Source organism: Falco cherrug, chromosome Z (genome assembly GCF_023634085.1).
Source record: "Falco cherrug isolate bFalChe1 chromosome Z, bFalChe1.pri, whole genome shotgun sequence".
NCBI classification, from domain to species: Eukaryota; Metazoa; Chordata; class Aves; order Falconiformes; family Falconidae; genus Falco; species Falco cherrug.
This window is the reverse complement of record NC_073720.1, coordinates 62,016,480-62,032,391: the sequence shown is the minus strand read 5'-3', so window position 1 is coordinate 62,032,391 and position 15,912 is coordinate 62,016,480. Positions and strand designations below refer to the sequence as shown.

Below are 15,912 nucleotides of genomic sequence, written 5' to 3'. Positions count from 1 at the left end.
TCCATGCTGACTATTCCTTGTTACTTTCTTGTCAGTAATGTGCTTGGAAATGGTTTCCAGGATTAGCTTTTGCATATCTCCATCACCTTTCTGGAGGTGGAGGTGAGGCTGACCAACCTGTAGTTCCTTGGGTGCCTCTTCTTGAAGACACGAGTGACATTTGCTTTCCTCTATTCTTTGGGCACTTCTGCCAGTCACCATGATCATTCAGAGATCATTGAGAGAGGCCTTGCAATGACGGAAACTAGCTACCTCTGCACCCATGAGCCCATGGACTTAAGTATGCCCAGTTTGCTCAGGTCTTCTCTGACCTGATCGTCTTCCACCGAGGGTATGTCTTCCTTGCTCCAGCCTTTCTCCGTGGACCTGGGGCCTGGGATTCCTGAAGGCAGGTTTTGCTAGTAAAGGCTGAGGTGAAGAAGACATCCAGTGCCTCAGCCTTTTCCATGTCCTGTGTCACCAGGTCACCTGCCTCATTCAGCAGTGGGCCTTATCCTTCCTTTTGTCACCTGTCTGCTTACAGAAGCCCTTCTTGTTGCCTTTGACATTCCTGGCCAGATACAATTCCATTTGACATTTGGCTTTCTTAACCTAATTCCTGCATGCTAGGTGATGCCTGTGTCCTCCCACATTACCTGTCCCTGTTTCCACCTGCTGCATGTTTCCATTTTGTGTTTGAGTTTTGCCAGGAGCTCCTTGTTCATTCATGCAGGCCTTCTGGCATTTTTGCCTGACTTCCTACTTACTGGGATGGACTTCTTTTGAGCTTGGTCAAAGTGACCCTTGAATACCAACCCACTTCCTTAGGCTTCTTTTGTCTCCAACGGCCTTATCCCACTGGACTTTTCCAAGGAGATCTTCGAAAAAGCCAGAGCCTGCTCTCTTGCAGTCTAGGGTTGTGGTCTTGTTTTTTGAGCTCTCTCCTCTCAGGTTCTGAATTCCACCATCTCACAGTCACTGCCACTGAGCCTGCCTTTGGACTTCACATCCCCAGTGAACCCCTCACTGTTGTACATTGTACCTAAATGATAGCTTATTGCTCAGATATTTTAAGTGAGGTTTCAAGAATCAAGTCTTCAAAGTTGCCTGTCTTAAGAGAGGTTATCATTGCATAAATGTAGCGTGCTATGGCATCACCTGAAATGGGGGAAAAAGTCTCTAAGTCAACAGATGAGTGAGGATAGTCTTAGGACTTTCCATTTTACCATCAAGTCTTCCTGCAAACAATCTTTAATTTGTCACTGTGATAGCTGTTAATCTCAACTGGATTTATTTCACCTGTCATTAACAAGGATTTTTTTCCTATAAGGCATAAATGAACTTGTTCCTTTGTGGGAGCAAAAAGTAAAAAGAGTGAAAGGGAAGTTGTAATGGACTGAGTACAAGGGCAACACTTTTTTGTTAGAACTATCTTTAAATAGAAGTTTAGGTTATGAGTTAAATTTCTTTCCACTCTTTTTGGGGTGAGGTGGGTGTTTGGCTTTTGTGGTCATCTCTGTGGCCGAAAAGCTAAAGGTTCTGCCCCAAAATTGTTATGATTTGGTCATTGCATCTAAATAATGTATTTTGTGTAGAGATTGTGTTACCTGGGTCATCCTTTATGTTGCTAAATGTGAGCGGAGTACCTTTCTTTGCAGCTGCGAAATGAATGCTTTATTCCTTCTTATTTCAGTGTGCTGACACTGCTTATTTTAACAGCTCCCGTGCTACTTTATGTATTTAGGGTTTTGGTATTGTGCTGAAATTAAAGAGATAAATAACAGTGGTGAACAATGTTACAACAAGTAGAAGCAAGGAGGCAGGGTAGGAATTACTTGGGATAGATAAAAGCATTGCAAAGGACTGTGCTTGCCATGCAGTGGCAGATGCTAATCTACTAGATTAGTGGAATAGACCAGAGCAGAAATGATGTGTTTAGTCCCTTAATGAGAGGTCATTTGTGGTCAGTGTGGAAGTGGGGCTTCAGGCACAGAGGTGCAGGATCTCATGTGCTCTGTGCCATGGTATGGACCTCGTGCTCTTGCTACATTGTGTGGGTTTCCTGAGAAGAATGAGTGTCTCTTAGATGTTTTATGGCAAGCATTCAAATGCCTTCTTCAGTGCACAGCTGTCTACTTGGCCTGTTAGGAGTTGTGTGGGAGAGATGGGGCAAGGTACTGTACTGGCAAGCTGGCAGATCCACCACCCATGGCAGCAGTGCTGGTCTGGCCGCTGCCTGTCTTATTTTTGTGCAAGTGATTGCCATATGTGGGAGGCATTTGACTGTGTTTATACCATGTGAAATTATTGCAGTCTCCACAAATTGGATTACTGGGGACGAAAATCACAATTCATTACTTGTTGCTGTGCGAGTTCTTCTGCTGAATCTTTAGGTAGAAGTTTATGTTAATCCCTGTCACCAGATTACAGGTTGAAAAAGACTTGCTTAGAAATCAAAACCTGATGTTTGCGGTTTTCTCTGGATGCTTGGTACCATTTGGTAGAGTTGTAGCGCTTTACACTAGTTGAGGATCCAGCTCAAAATCCATTATGCATGTGAGAGAAGATCTGATTAGAGGAAAAGCAGCATCCTGCATAGCCAGTTTAGCCTGATACAATTCAAAACTCAAGGAGGAAGGCACATCTATAGTGAAAAGCCACAACAGCAGCATGCTTTGCATCTCCTATCAGTCATGTCTCCGGTGTAATCCCTTTATCTCTGCTGGCTTGTTTTACTTGTCAGTTTTCTGTTGTTTTCTGTTAAACTACTCTGGTTTCTTCAGTATGCCAGCCATACTATCCTATCAGAGAGCCCACTCCTGGAGTGATATTTTCCAGGGTTGTTTCTAAATCCCTGCTGAATTTTAAATTCAGTGCTGTGACCAAACATACTAATTTGTTCCACCTTAGCACTTCATCACACCACCCATTTCAGCAACCTCGAAACTACGAAGCATCTGTAGAGCTTTGGCCAAATGCTGGCATTCTGCTTGGTCTGGCTGGTTGGGTCGTTGCATAGGTACTTCAGCCCGCTAAGAAACATGCTGAATTTATAGGATTTTGACATTTGGTTTCATCTGTACTACATTCCCATAATGGATTCATGGATTTTAAAAAAAGCAAACCAAAAAAAAAAGGAGAAATTAAAGGCATATCATGTCATTGAGAAGCTCACAATCAGAGACAGAGGCCAAAGCCACAGGGGATGGCACAGAAGGGGTGCAGTGGCAGGACGCTATGTACCTGGGGCCGACAGGCAGACCTGCATGCATTCTGGGCTTTGTGGCAGGCCAGGGTGAAGGAATAGCTTCCTCTGAGCGGGAACTCACCAAGGGCATCCCTGGGGGATTTTCCCTGCATCCCTGCAACAAAGTATTTAGAAAAGTTGTAGTAGCAGAGCCTTGTATCATGATGTGGGGCTTATACTTGCTGCGGGTGAGGTGGGCTGGAATATGTGAAGAGGAAGAAAATTGTAGATGTTTGGCTTGGGCTGGGAAGATGAATTCAAGTTCTGGGCCTGTTCATAAAGGCCTGCGTAATTTCATTTTTGTCTTATGCTATTTCTAAATAAGAAATCCATGAGTTTGCTTTGATACAGCTTCTTAGATTTTAATGTATTTTGGGAACATCAATTACAATTCAGCAGGATGAAAATATAAGGTATTACATTGGCAGGATCTGGATTTTTGTGGGGAAAAAGATACGCCATTGCTTCTCAGTGCATTCTGCATCAGAGACCACAGACTAAACTCCTAGTACTTCTTTTGCAGATTACGTCAAGAGAATGACATGGTTGACTCAGCTCCTCAGTGGGAAGCTGTGCTACGGCGACAAAAGGAGAAAAACCAGGTGGATCCAAACTACCGGCGATCCAGGCACAGATCTCGATCGTATGTAACCCTTCTCCTCCTTGATGTGAAAATCAAGGCTGCTGTAGCATGTTAAAAAGCAGGAGGAGTATCTCCAGACATTTTTGTGAAATGCATGCTCACTTGTTTAATCTCATAATTCTGCAGTATTGTTCCAGATGAGACCCACTGCTGACGTCTCCATGCAAAATTACCATTGGCAAGCAGCAGTCAGTAATATATTGTGTCCTGATGGCAGGACTTCCCTGATGGAGCTGTGCTGCCAGGCGATGCTGCTCCTGCTGACAGCTGGTTTTGACATGGTGAAGTTGTCAGCTTCTAAAATTAGTTTTCTCAAACCAACAAAAATGCTGGTTTCTTGTAATTCCTATTTTTCTTCTAATGACATGTTTTGGAGGTATAGACACACTGTTTTGTATTAAGTTTGTGTCCAGCCTAATCTGCCATGCAAGCCACCATCCAAAGCAGCACCAGGATCTGCGTGCCCAGCAGGCAGGGCAAGGCAGGGCAGGGCAAGGCAGGGCAGAGCCTGGAGTGTTGCAGAGTGCCAGGAGAGCAGCTATGAGGCACTGGGAGAGAAGGAAGGAGATGCCATCTTTGAAACCGTATACCTACCCTCACTGCCCAGCTGACACGGATGAGTTGCCAGCCCTGATGCTGATGGTGTAAGGTGTGACCTCTGTAACACACTTAGATAGGTACTTCGCATTAATGCCTTTTCTTAAATTTACCTTTCATGTTAAGATGTACCAAGAGAAACTGTACAGTGCCTTAAATTATTATTTCACTCATATTGATCATACCATAATCTGCACTGAAGTTTCCAGTATTAAAATCCACTTGAGTTCTGTTTTCAGTTGCCCATGTTGCTAGGACTCCTTTGTGTCTCCAGTTTCATAGTGTATATTTTTCATTCTTTTATGAGAAATAGAATTTGCCATTAAAATTCCAAATGGTGGAATTTCTACTTTAACTGGCTTTGTACAGACTTGTTCACTTTCAGCTGTGCAAAAGTCAAATGTTATTAGGTGTAATTGTATAATGATATATTAATAAAAATCAGGGATATTAAAGTTCAGTTGTATGGAATCCACAAAATATAGCCGATTAAGTTTGATTTACATTTTTTATTATATACAGAAAGTGCTGTAAACTAGGAAATGTACTCAGTTAATAATGGTTGGATTAAATTTATAGCCAGCTTTTCTTTTTTTCCTATAGGACAAGTAAATGTAATTGGTTGGCCAGCATGGGCTCCCTCTTGTGGCTAACTTAACTTACAAAATGTCTTACTTTCCAGCACAGTGACATTCTGACTTATATTTAGTTTATTAGCAAAAAACCATAAACGTGTAGCATCTTACTAAACAAAGAAGGGTGTTAGAGGAAGCAAAGAAATGAGGAAATCCTGAAGATTTTGGATGGCTTCTCACTTCTTTTCCCTATTGTATTAGTGATGAATATATTCCTCCTTTTTGTCTCACTCTTCAATTTAAAAAAAAAAACAAAACCTAAAAAACAAAATAAGCCCAAACCTCCCAAGTATGGCAGAGAACATTAACATATGCAAGTAAGAACTAAAAAAAGTAAAATGGGAATTCCTTTCAAAGTGCTTAGAATAAATTTAGTAAAAAGGCAATTAACTGTTAACCTGCAGTAGGTTATAAGAGCATTTAACTAAATTTGGCTCAGCTGTTTGCTTACATGACTGGATGCAGGTCAGAGTGAAGGGAAATGTGATTCCCTAGGGTGCAGGGTATGGCTGGTTTTGCTTTTAAATCCATTCATATGGTCATTTAAATTTGCACACTTAGCAATTGATACAAACACCTTATTTTAGTAGTACAGATACATCTTTCACCTTAAGTTCCTTATCACAGTCAGCTTAACTAGAGGTTCATTTTGGAAACGTGAAGTAATGGCTGAAATATTTGTTACTGTGCCTGGCAAACATTATCAAACATTTCATTTGTTTGATAATGAGTAATATTAATCATTTGGTGGTGAGGTGTGTCTCCTTGGTCTCAGGAATAAAGATATTTGACAAGAATTTGACCTTTCTTTCTCCTAAAGGAATCAGCAAATAGGGAGCACTCCCAATTCTAGTTCTACAGGGTTTATTTTCAAGAGTTCATGTAAAACATCTGTGTAGCCAAAGGGCTTTTTTTAATTAAGAAGAATGGCTATTAAAATTCCATGGCTATTTAAATTTACCATTTGTGACTCAAAATGAAATATTAATAAGGGTACAGATGCAGACACAAAAAATGACGTAGACCTTATTAATGTGTGGAGTCATTCAAGCTTGTGAAAATGAAATAAAAATAAACAAAAAAAACCCTAGAGACTCATCACTTACTGGGAATTCCCATTACGTTTCTTGTGCATTAGAGAATCTGATTAGTGTACAAATTGTCCCAGAAGCTATTGATTCGGATACTTCAATAGGACAATCTGAGTATACATATGTCAAAAACTGTGAATTCTAAAACAATTCCGAGTAAAAAGATGAAAACAAATTGAAAGAGTGATTGTGATCTGCCTTTAAAGATTTAATGGAAGGATTGCTGTATTGTGGGCTGTTAAGAACATATACAAACATGAATTTCCCATGCAGTATATGCAATACCTACATTTCACCTTAACCAGACCTTTCTTTTTGTAAGCTTTTCTTCATTTTGCCTTCAAAGGAAGCAGGAACAGGCCTTTGGAAGGAAAATACATTTATTAAGATACTTTATCTGTATCGTATTTTTAGATATTTCTTATGAGGGGAGTTAACTGGAATAAATGCTGTGAGGTTATCCCAGTATGGTAACACTTAAACAGACGGAAAATAAATGAGGTTGGGATGGGAATTCATAAAAGCAGTTTGTTCTGAGGAATCACTGTGTTTAGCCCTTTCCTTATTTTTTTTTTAATTTTTTTATTGTGGGATGCCATATTGCTAAATGGGTATTTTACAGCAGTGGCTTTCATTTTAGTGTAGTTGCAGGGGTGGAAGGAGGGGAGAATGGCAGAGCTCACAGAATTAACACCTGGAGTTGGCTGCAGAAAGCAGGAGGCACAGTTCCTAGAAAAACAGAGAAACAAAGATGACTTCTTACTTAACTACTATCTTTCTCCACTGCCCCACAAATTAATATTTCTTATTGCAGGTGAGGCTTCTCATGGTGCTTGGTGATATTCCAGACTTCAGGCTATGTCCTGAACCGTTGTATTTCCTTTGGGAGCGACCTTGAGTGTTTGCTTCCTCAGGCAAACTAGGGCTTGTAAGCATTACAAAGCCTCCCTGTTTTTTCAGGGAGCTTTCTCATTCCCCACTGCCTGATTATTCAGCCTCAGAGGAGGATGCCTGCCTTCCCAGCCGCAGGGTGAATGCAGGGTTTGTAGCTGCTATTTTGCGAGTAGGGGGTTGCAAGGAAGGAGAAACCAACTCAAACTGAGGGGTAAAAAGGGCTGTTAAATGCCACTGTACACCAAGCTACTGCATCAGCGAGTTAAAACCAGCATGAACAGATGTAAGAAGGAGAGAAGGAGAAGTAAATGCAAGAAGGGTGAAGGAGAGATAGGAGAAGTGAAAATCGAGAGAAAACTAAATGCATTATAATGGTAAGACACAAAGCCACAAAAAGCTATGAATGCTGAGAAAAATTGGACTGCAAGCTACTCGTGGTCATAACTATTGCCATCATGAAGACCTGAGCAAATGGAACCGGCAGCAGAGTGGTCTGTCAAGGATGGGAATCATTTGGGGTGGCTTTGTCATGCTGCCTGGAAAGCTGTTGCCACCCTGGAGCCTAAGAAGGTTATGAATTAGTTCATATTAGTCCCAATAGGGAATCACAGATGTAAGGCTGTTTCTCACCTTTCTATCTCTCTCTGGTATTTATGAAGCAGCAAACTAATACCTCCCAATACTTCTGCACCTGTAAAATCTTAAAAAAAAAAAAAAAAATAAAAATCCCCAAACCTAAAACATTACCATCCCTACATAATTTGCCTTTACACGAACTGTAAAACATTTACTGCAACGTAGATGTCTCTGAACATTATTCCTAGGCTGAAGTCTGGAAATGAGCCAACCACAGTAGTGGTGAAATAAGAAAACAGTGAAACTGTTGGTGCTAGAGAGCAATTTGGATTTATTTCTGACATAGCTGTGTCACTGGTCAAAGGAGAGCCAATTTAGTAGATACAGAACTCTGCTGTCCTCCTTGATCTTCATTTAGATTTGGATTATATCACTCCAAAAGCATCTTCGAATGTGATAGACCCTTCTGTTTAATGGAAAAAAAGCAAGCTGTATGATCTGATGATGTAAGACATAAATCTTTGAGAAACTGTGCCTTCAGTGGGAGCATTATATGCATGCTAGTTCTGTCTAAAAGTTGCAGCCCTCACATCTCAGATGGTGTGGAATATCAGTCTGGCTGTCCACACTGACTTTGTATAATCCCAAAGAAAAAAGTTATCTGATCTCTCCATGCAAATGTAGTCCCTGCCACTGTGTAAAATGCTTAATCTATTATTTTGCATGGGTTTTGGTGAATTCTAGGTACAACTTCAACAACAGACGTGGCTTTGCACTAATCCTGCAATAAAACAGAGTAAGAAAAATAAAAATAAATGGGATCCAGTTTGAAGACAATGTCTTCTTATAATCAGCAGAAAATGTGAGGCATGCCATTCATGTTTACTTTACTACATCTCTATGTCTGCAACAGGGAACTCACGATTTTAGCTAAGTACTTTCTCTGTGAATGAAATACTTGCTAAAATACGTGTGTGTGAGAGTATGTGTGTTGCTGGTTTGGTTTGTTCATTGTTGGCTTTTTGTCCTGGACGTCACAAAAGTAAAGGAAGTAAGCAAGAGGTGACCTGAGCAACAGGTCCTCTTTATTGGTGCTCACTGGGAATGGCCAGGGATTACTGGTGTCTCCGTCTGGCATGGCCTGTCCCTCCTCCTGCCCACAAAGGGCTTTCTCTGTGTGTCACAGGACATTTCCGAGGGTCTTTTACAAAGTGTTATCCCAAACCACATTGTTCTCAGCTGGGTAAGGGCTGGCAGCAGCTGAACACTGTTTTGGCTTTTGGCTTGCAAGTTTCTGCTGTTTATGTTTTATGCATACTCAAGTCAAAAGACAAGAAATGACTTTTCAGTTGGAACAAAAGGATGAAGTTTAATGCATTTTCTGAGATAACAAACCTTAAAATTGAAGTAACTGGTGGATTACATTTACTATGATTTCTGTACAGGGTCTGTGCTGTTAAGTTATTTGAACAGCAACACATCAGACAATGGTTTTCATAGTTCCACCTTTGTTGTCTTTGTTGGTGTTTATAGGAGGAGCCCAGACGTACAAGCTAAAGAAGAACTGTGGAAACATATTCAGTAAGTACAGTCCTTGTAGGATCTGAGTGACTGCTTGCTTTGCTTCTGATTATTCACATCTCCTGCACTGTGGTTATAAGGCATTATATTGTGATTTAGTGATGGGCCACAGTACATTATGTGGGTGTTAATGACCTGCTATGTGTAGAAGGTACTGCAGATCACTGAATGCACTGAATACAGATGACCACTATATGTAGCTGAATTATTAAAGAACACAGCATTTTAGAGATGTATTCCTCTGTGGCTTCCAAAATGACCTTGCTTGTAATACTGACAGTTCTAGGATGAGGCCCTATATGCTGTAGAACTATGAATTAGGAAGATAGTTAGCTATTCCAAAGCATATTTGATGTTCAGTATACACAATGTTCATGGATATTGTGAAGCAACAAGATCAGATTTGCAGGGAGGTGAGAGGAAGGTGGAACAGGATGTGACACGCAGTTGAAGCAATCAACGTGAAGTTAGACACATTTCTTAACAGGTTTCCTATTTTGATGTTAAGATAGCTTCAGGGCTGCCAACAGCTTGTTTCAGTAAATCTTTTCAGCCTAATATAATAAAAATAAGAGTGGTTTTGCAGTTGGTAGCTACTGTTACATTTTTTTACTTTGCTAATCCTTTCTAGGAAGGAGCTTGTGGATCCATCTGGCTTGTCTGAGGAACAATTGAAAGAAATTCCATACACTAAAATAGAGTGAGTTTATGTCAGGATTTTTCTTTGTGAATATAAAAACCCACCTTTTTTTTATTTTACTGTGAACTTTGTCATACTGAAATAGGAGTGGGTTTACACATGATCTCTAAGCTTTTGTCTACTCCAGATGCTGTAGGATGGGTTGGGTGAGGATACTTAATATTTTTAAAACCTAATTTATTTATTTTTCCAAAATATGAGAAAAATAATCTCCATCTTTCCCTGTCTGTCCCACATACTCATGAACCTGCTGGACGTCTGTATGTTCTGTATGTCTCCCTGTGCCATCCATAGATCCGTTTTATGTTACGCACTACAGAATCAGAGAAAACTGCATGCAAACAAGCAAATCCATTTATTTCCTGAACTTCTTCTGTTTAAATTTTTTACTCCAGTCATCTAAGGCACTATTGACCAGTTCAGACCCTTTCCTTGCTTGTCATGGAAACCTGCCATGGTCTGCCAGGACACAGCTGTTTCCTTAAGAACCAACATCTATTTCACTGTGATAATTGCCCATTTGGGATGCTAGTGCAAGCAGCTGCATGTGGCAGGCATGGCATCCTGGTTTGCATTATAATGAGCTTCCACAACACCACTAAACAAAAAAGGCTGATGTCAAAGCTGTATATATTAATGCATTCTGTATTAAATTTCATTCTCAAATATGGACATACCAGTTTGTGACCTTTGCACTTTTGAAGCATTGAATTCCAAGTACAGACTCATAAGAAAAGCATCAGCCTTTTAAATTGAGCCAATGCAAGAAGCTGTCCATTACACTTCAATAAGAAATGGGGGGATCTCTCAGTCTGCAGCTGAATTTATGGTTTTGTGCCAAAGAATGGGTTTACTAACCTACTGTTGTGAATTCTGTGTCTCTCTTAGGACTCAAGGTGACCCGATCCGCATTAGGCATTCACATTCTCCTCGAAGCTACCGTCAGTATCGGCGGTCCCAGTGCTCCGACGGTGAAAGATCTGTCCTGTCTGAAGTGAAGTATGTTAATGTGGTTATTAGCAATGGACTGGTTTAGTGTGGTCCAAAAGTTGTTCAAAGATCATGGTTAGATTACAAGTAGCAGAAATGCGGTTGGTTGCTGGCGTACGATTCAGGCAACCCTTTAAATAGTAGCTCTTCAGAGCCCCTTGAGAAGGGATGGGATGACCTGTGCCCTGAAGGTGCCCACTAACCACAGAGGATCAGTATGATAGCTTTAAAATATCTAACGTCAGGTGATAAGCCTTTCAGATTTTGCCTTTCAGATTATGTAGCTCTCTGGGTCAATTTTATTATTCTTCCTCTGCACAGTTATACTTCATTATAGCAATATCCTTTTTTAATATTGTAATTCCAGTTTGAAAACTGATCTGGTGCCTCCACTGCCTGTTACACGATCTTCAGATGCGAAAGGTCCTAGCATCCAGTTGACCCAACAGGTTAGTAGTTGTGCATCCTTTGCAATTTTCCTTTTCTTGTTTTTTTTGGAGGGAGAAGGTGTGTGTGTGTGTTGGGGGGGGGGTGTGTGTCTAGTGCTTTATTTAAGTTAGATCTTTGTTTCTCAGTGAAAATTAAAGCTGGCTGAGATTTTTTCAGCAGCAGCATAACTTGAAGTTTTACATTTTGCTTATATTTACACTTTGTTTATATTTCCAAATATATGTAGTTCTGTAGCATATGCCCCTGCAAACACCTGCCTCTGCTGCTGGAGGACCCTTTCCCAGTTTGTTTGATGCTTCCTTAAGACAGTACCGTGTTCTCCAAAGGAGGAGAATCAACTTTCAAAATTTCTTGAAATTAGAAGTGTGCTTGGGATGCAGTTGTAATCACAGCCTACTATCATTTATTTGCCTCTTCTTAGAGGTTTGTGGCTCAGCCTTAAAGCACTGCTTTTTTTCTTTTTTTCCCCAAATGCTGAATGGTTTTTTACATTGTTGAAATCTAAAAAGGATGGAACTTGCCTTTTTAAATGTCATCAATGGCTTTCATCATACATTATCATACCATATCTCTCAGCTTTGCTAGTTTTACTGAGCTGAAAACGTGAGAAGTAAATGATATTCAAAAAGCACTTGCAGGTCTTCTGTACAAGCACACAAAAGGAAAACCAAAACATGGGAGAATTCCATAATATGTAACTTACCACACCAGTCATCATGTCCAATGATCTGGCATGTGGATATACCAAACCCACATGCTAATACTGTATGTAGTGTGGAAACTGCACAGAATATAACCAGCAAAACATGTCACATTTCATCTCATAAGCAGTTAGAATAACTTAAGCTTGAACAATTTTAAAATGATAAACAGGTATTTTTCACTTTAAGGCTAGTTAACACACTGCTTGTTCTTAGATAGGAATTAGGCTCCAGGTTACTTGTTTTCCTGCATATGATGTCAAAGATGAGCTGTCCAACGTTTTTCTGTAAGGACTTGCTCCAGCAGTCAAGGGAAGTTGGTATACTTAAGGCTAAGCACATTTATGTGCTCTGTAGAAATGGGTAACTTATGTTACTGAGTCCTGTTCAAAATTAATATTGTCTTATTTCCATTCCTGTCCAATACAATGTGGCTTAAATTTATGTCCTGGAAGGAATTAATGGTATGATATTCAGTGTCCACAAACACCTGTCTTTCCCCACTGCCCCAGACCCCCTCACAACAGTGGCCATTAATTCCCTGTGAGAGCTTGCCTGCAGTGCTCTGCTAAATATCAAATAATTAGTCATGACATTTCCTGAATAGGGAATATGCATCCAAATAGTGCAGGGGGGCAGCAGCTAGCTGGGGAGAGAGGAGGCAAGAGGGGGAAAAAGTCGTGTTTGATCAAATAAATGTAGAGATGTTAATATTCCTGGTGTGTATTATATCCTTAGCCTAAGGCTGTCATAGCAGCAGTTATCAAATTGCAGTATTTAAATTCTGCTATACCTTTTCAACATATTTTAATTTGTTCCCTTCAGAGACAGAATGGATCTAAAGACAGCCTAATAGAAGAAACATCTCAACTGTCTACTAACAACGTTGGTGGAAAACCCACCACTAAGATCGTAAAAACTGTGCAGGTCTCCCACTTCAAGGTGGAGACTTGACTGCCGCAACTGAAGATGGTGAATGGATTTTATTCTTTGGAAACTGAAAATTAATGTGTGTGTGCAAGGGAAGGAACTGACGTTGACGTGGTAGCAATTTCTTCAGGACACTCAGAAGCGCAGGCTGCTTGCTGGGAAGGCCGAGCAGTGCTTTTATCACCAACACTGTTCTAGTGGTGTGACTGATCAAGGAGAAGCTGCCTGATTAGACAACCAAAAAGAAAAGTCTTAGTAAAACTGAATGATCATCAGTTACATTTCCAAAAAATGAACAAAAAGAAGTGCTGCAACAAAACAGGCTTTATGGTCTGCTCTGTAACTGAATCGCCTTTTTCCAAAAAATGACTGTTAACTGACATGATCAGGACCAGATGCTTCAAGAGAAGCAAAATAGTCATATTTTTGGTCAATTGTGCAATACAGTGTGATATGGGGAGAATTATCTTCACAATTTTATATGGGGATCAACTTGTGTCCTGAGACATGAGGACTGATAGCTCTTACAAGGTTTATTTTAGCCTAGCACAACAACAGTTGTCAATACAAAAGTTGACTCAGCCTGTTTTAGCTCAAAAATAATACACTCGGTAACACCCTGTAGCAGAGAGTTCCAGAGGTGATACAGACTTACTTTCCCTTGGCAGTTTTAAGTGTTCTCATTTTTTAATACTCTTTTATGTAGAGGGACTGTTTAATTGAATATTCCATACCACAGAAATACATCTATCACCTTATAGTAAACCACACTGGAAAAACAATGGATAATATGTACTGACCCACCGTATTGAGACTGCTTATCAAGGCACTTAAGTACAGGTTAAATGAAACTTGTGGAGTAGGATTTAAGACAGCTAGCAAATAGACTTTTTTTTTTTTTTAATTAAACTAGATTAGCAAAATCTGCCTTAATCTCTTTTCATATGAAATAATCAATGCTAGTAATTTCTGATACTTTTCTCTGAGCCATTTCTACTATGATAAAATTACGAAGGCAGTATTTCAGGTATGTTAATTGCAATTTTTTTTTTCTATTGTCATGGTAGGAATAGTAAGTGTTAATGATGCTGCACATTGAGTGGGTTATCTTCTAGTATGTATCTGAAGTGATGCCTAGCTCTTCTCCTGTCCTATCACTGTGTACAAATAGCTGAAAGTTATTCCTCTGCCTCCCTTTTCTCCACAGTCAGCCCATGGATGAGTCTTCTGGTGTTGTTAACTTAATTGAGAAGCTTAGCAAAATCTTCGTGTCGTGAAAGTTACTTTTGCTAAGTGTAATCCCCAAACTAAATATTGAATTTGTCCAACAGCATTGAAAATGGCTGTGGTAGCTCGTACCTTCTTACATCTCTTCTTCTTAAACTCTGCCCCGACTGCCTCCAGTGATTTGCAGTGATCCTGTGTCTTCTACCCCTAGCAACACCATACCAGGGGACTGTAGCCCTGTCAGAAAAGCAATACTCTTTGAGAACTGGAGTAAGCGTAAGGCATCTGAGTTCCACTTCACAAGTTTACTTCACATGAGTTTACTAATACACGTATTAACTAAAAAAAAACAGAGAAGTGAAGCCTCGTATGATGTGTTTTATTTTCCCCTTCATTTTTTTGATTCTTTATTGTTTCATGATGCGAGGTGGTCAGGTGGATGCTGCTGGTCAGGGTGGTAGCCATACAGTTTGTATATTCCTATCACAGTAGATTGCTATGGGAGATGCTCCATCATGTGAGGGAAGGCAGATTAATTTATAAATATTTTTCTTTGATCACTTATTTTGGACAGTTCTGCTTCTTGAGTCTCAGTGAACAAATCTAAGGGAAGGAAAGCACTTAGAACCCTTCTGCAGTAAAAATTCTGTTTTCATGGAGGTTCTGAATTTACTATGGATTTCATTCTAGGACATTCTTGGGCTTGGCTTACAGTATTTGCTCAATCTGCTTTGTAAGTCTGTTAAACGATTTCATTGTCATTGCTTCAATGTAAAATGATCCTTTAAGATATATTTATAATCTTATATAGTATTCTCAAAAGCACCAGTTTAAAAAAAAAAAAAAAAAGTGCAAAACCCCCACAAATCAAACAAACACAAAAAAATGTCCCATCACTGTAGCAAAGATTGTGGTGATACAGATTAATCTAGAGCATCACAGTCTTTTGGAAGACTACTGAAATACAACAAACCACACAAGAACTGGTTTCAGTATCTGCAATGAAAACCACTCTTTATTTCTTCAAGAAGGTGCTTCAAGCTGGAGCATTTTGAACCTGCTTGTAGTTTGTTGCTTTCTAAATCACGACCATTATTCTTCATTCCTTACTTAGGCCCAGGCAAGTAGAACATACCTACTATTTTAGGAGGATTTGTGTTGTTACTATTTGAGAATTATCAGTACATAGTGACAAAATCTTGCCAATCCTCAAACACTAATTAAGAAGAAAATTACATGTAAGGTTTATATCCAACCTCACGTTTTCCTGTGTGTTGTCACCTGCCTGTGGGCTTTTGTGTATTATTGCTGGATACCATCAGCCAAGTGTGTGGTTTTACTTATCCCACAGCACCAAAACATAGGCTTCTCTCTAGTCTAACAGAGATAGGTTTTGATTCTCAAGTCACAGGAGAATTGTTTCATAACCAAGCCAACTTTTCTGCATTTAAATGAGAAATTTACAGAAAGAATCCTGAATTTGAGCTGGTGGTCTTCTCTCCAATGAAACTATGTAGGTTTTAGCAAGTCTAATGCTTGGTCTGGGGCACTAACATACAGTTTTGTGTCTGCAAGACGAAGCTTAAAACCTCTATTACATGTTAAGTATCAGTGCCAGAACAAGGCGAAACTTGGACAAGGACATCACTGTCAGCTAATAGTACAGAAAAA

General features: G+C 39.8%; 1 protein-coding gene across 3 annotated transcripts in view; it reads left to right on the top strand.

Moving 5' to 3' along the window:
• Positions 1-15,912, top strand: part of EPB41L4A (erythrocyte membrane protein band 4.1 like 4A) — a 134,062-nt gene extending 118,150 nt beyond the window's left edge. For all 3 annotated transcript variants that reach the window (XM_055698947.1, XM_055698946.1, XM_055698945.1), the window contains 6 exons: positions 3,750-3,869; positions 9,196-9,243; positions 9,875-9,943; positions 10,832-10,942; positions 11,301-11,382; positions 12,910-15,912. In XM_055698947.1, the coding sequence (XP_055554922.1) occupies positions 3,750-3,869; positions 9,196-9,243; positions 9,875-9,943; positions 10,832-10,942; positions 11,301-11,382; positions 12,910-13,038 (559 nt within the window). In that variant the 3' untranslated portion in view covers positions 13,039-15,912. The remainder of the gene's footprint in view (positions 1-3,749; positions 3,870-9,195; positions 9,244-9,874; positions 9,944-10,831; positions 10,943-11,300; positions 11,383-12,909) is intronic.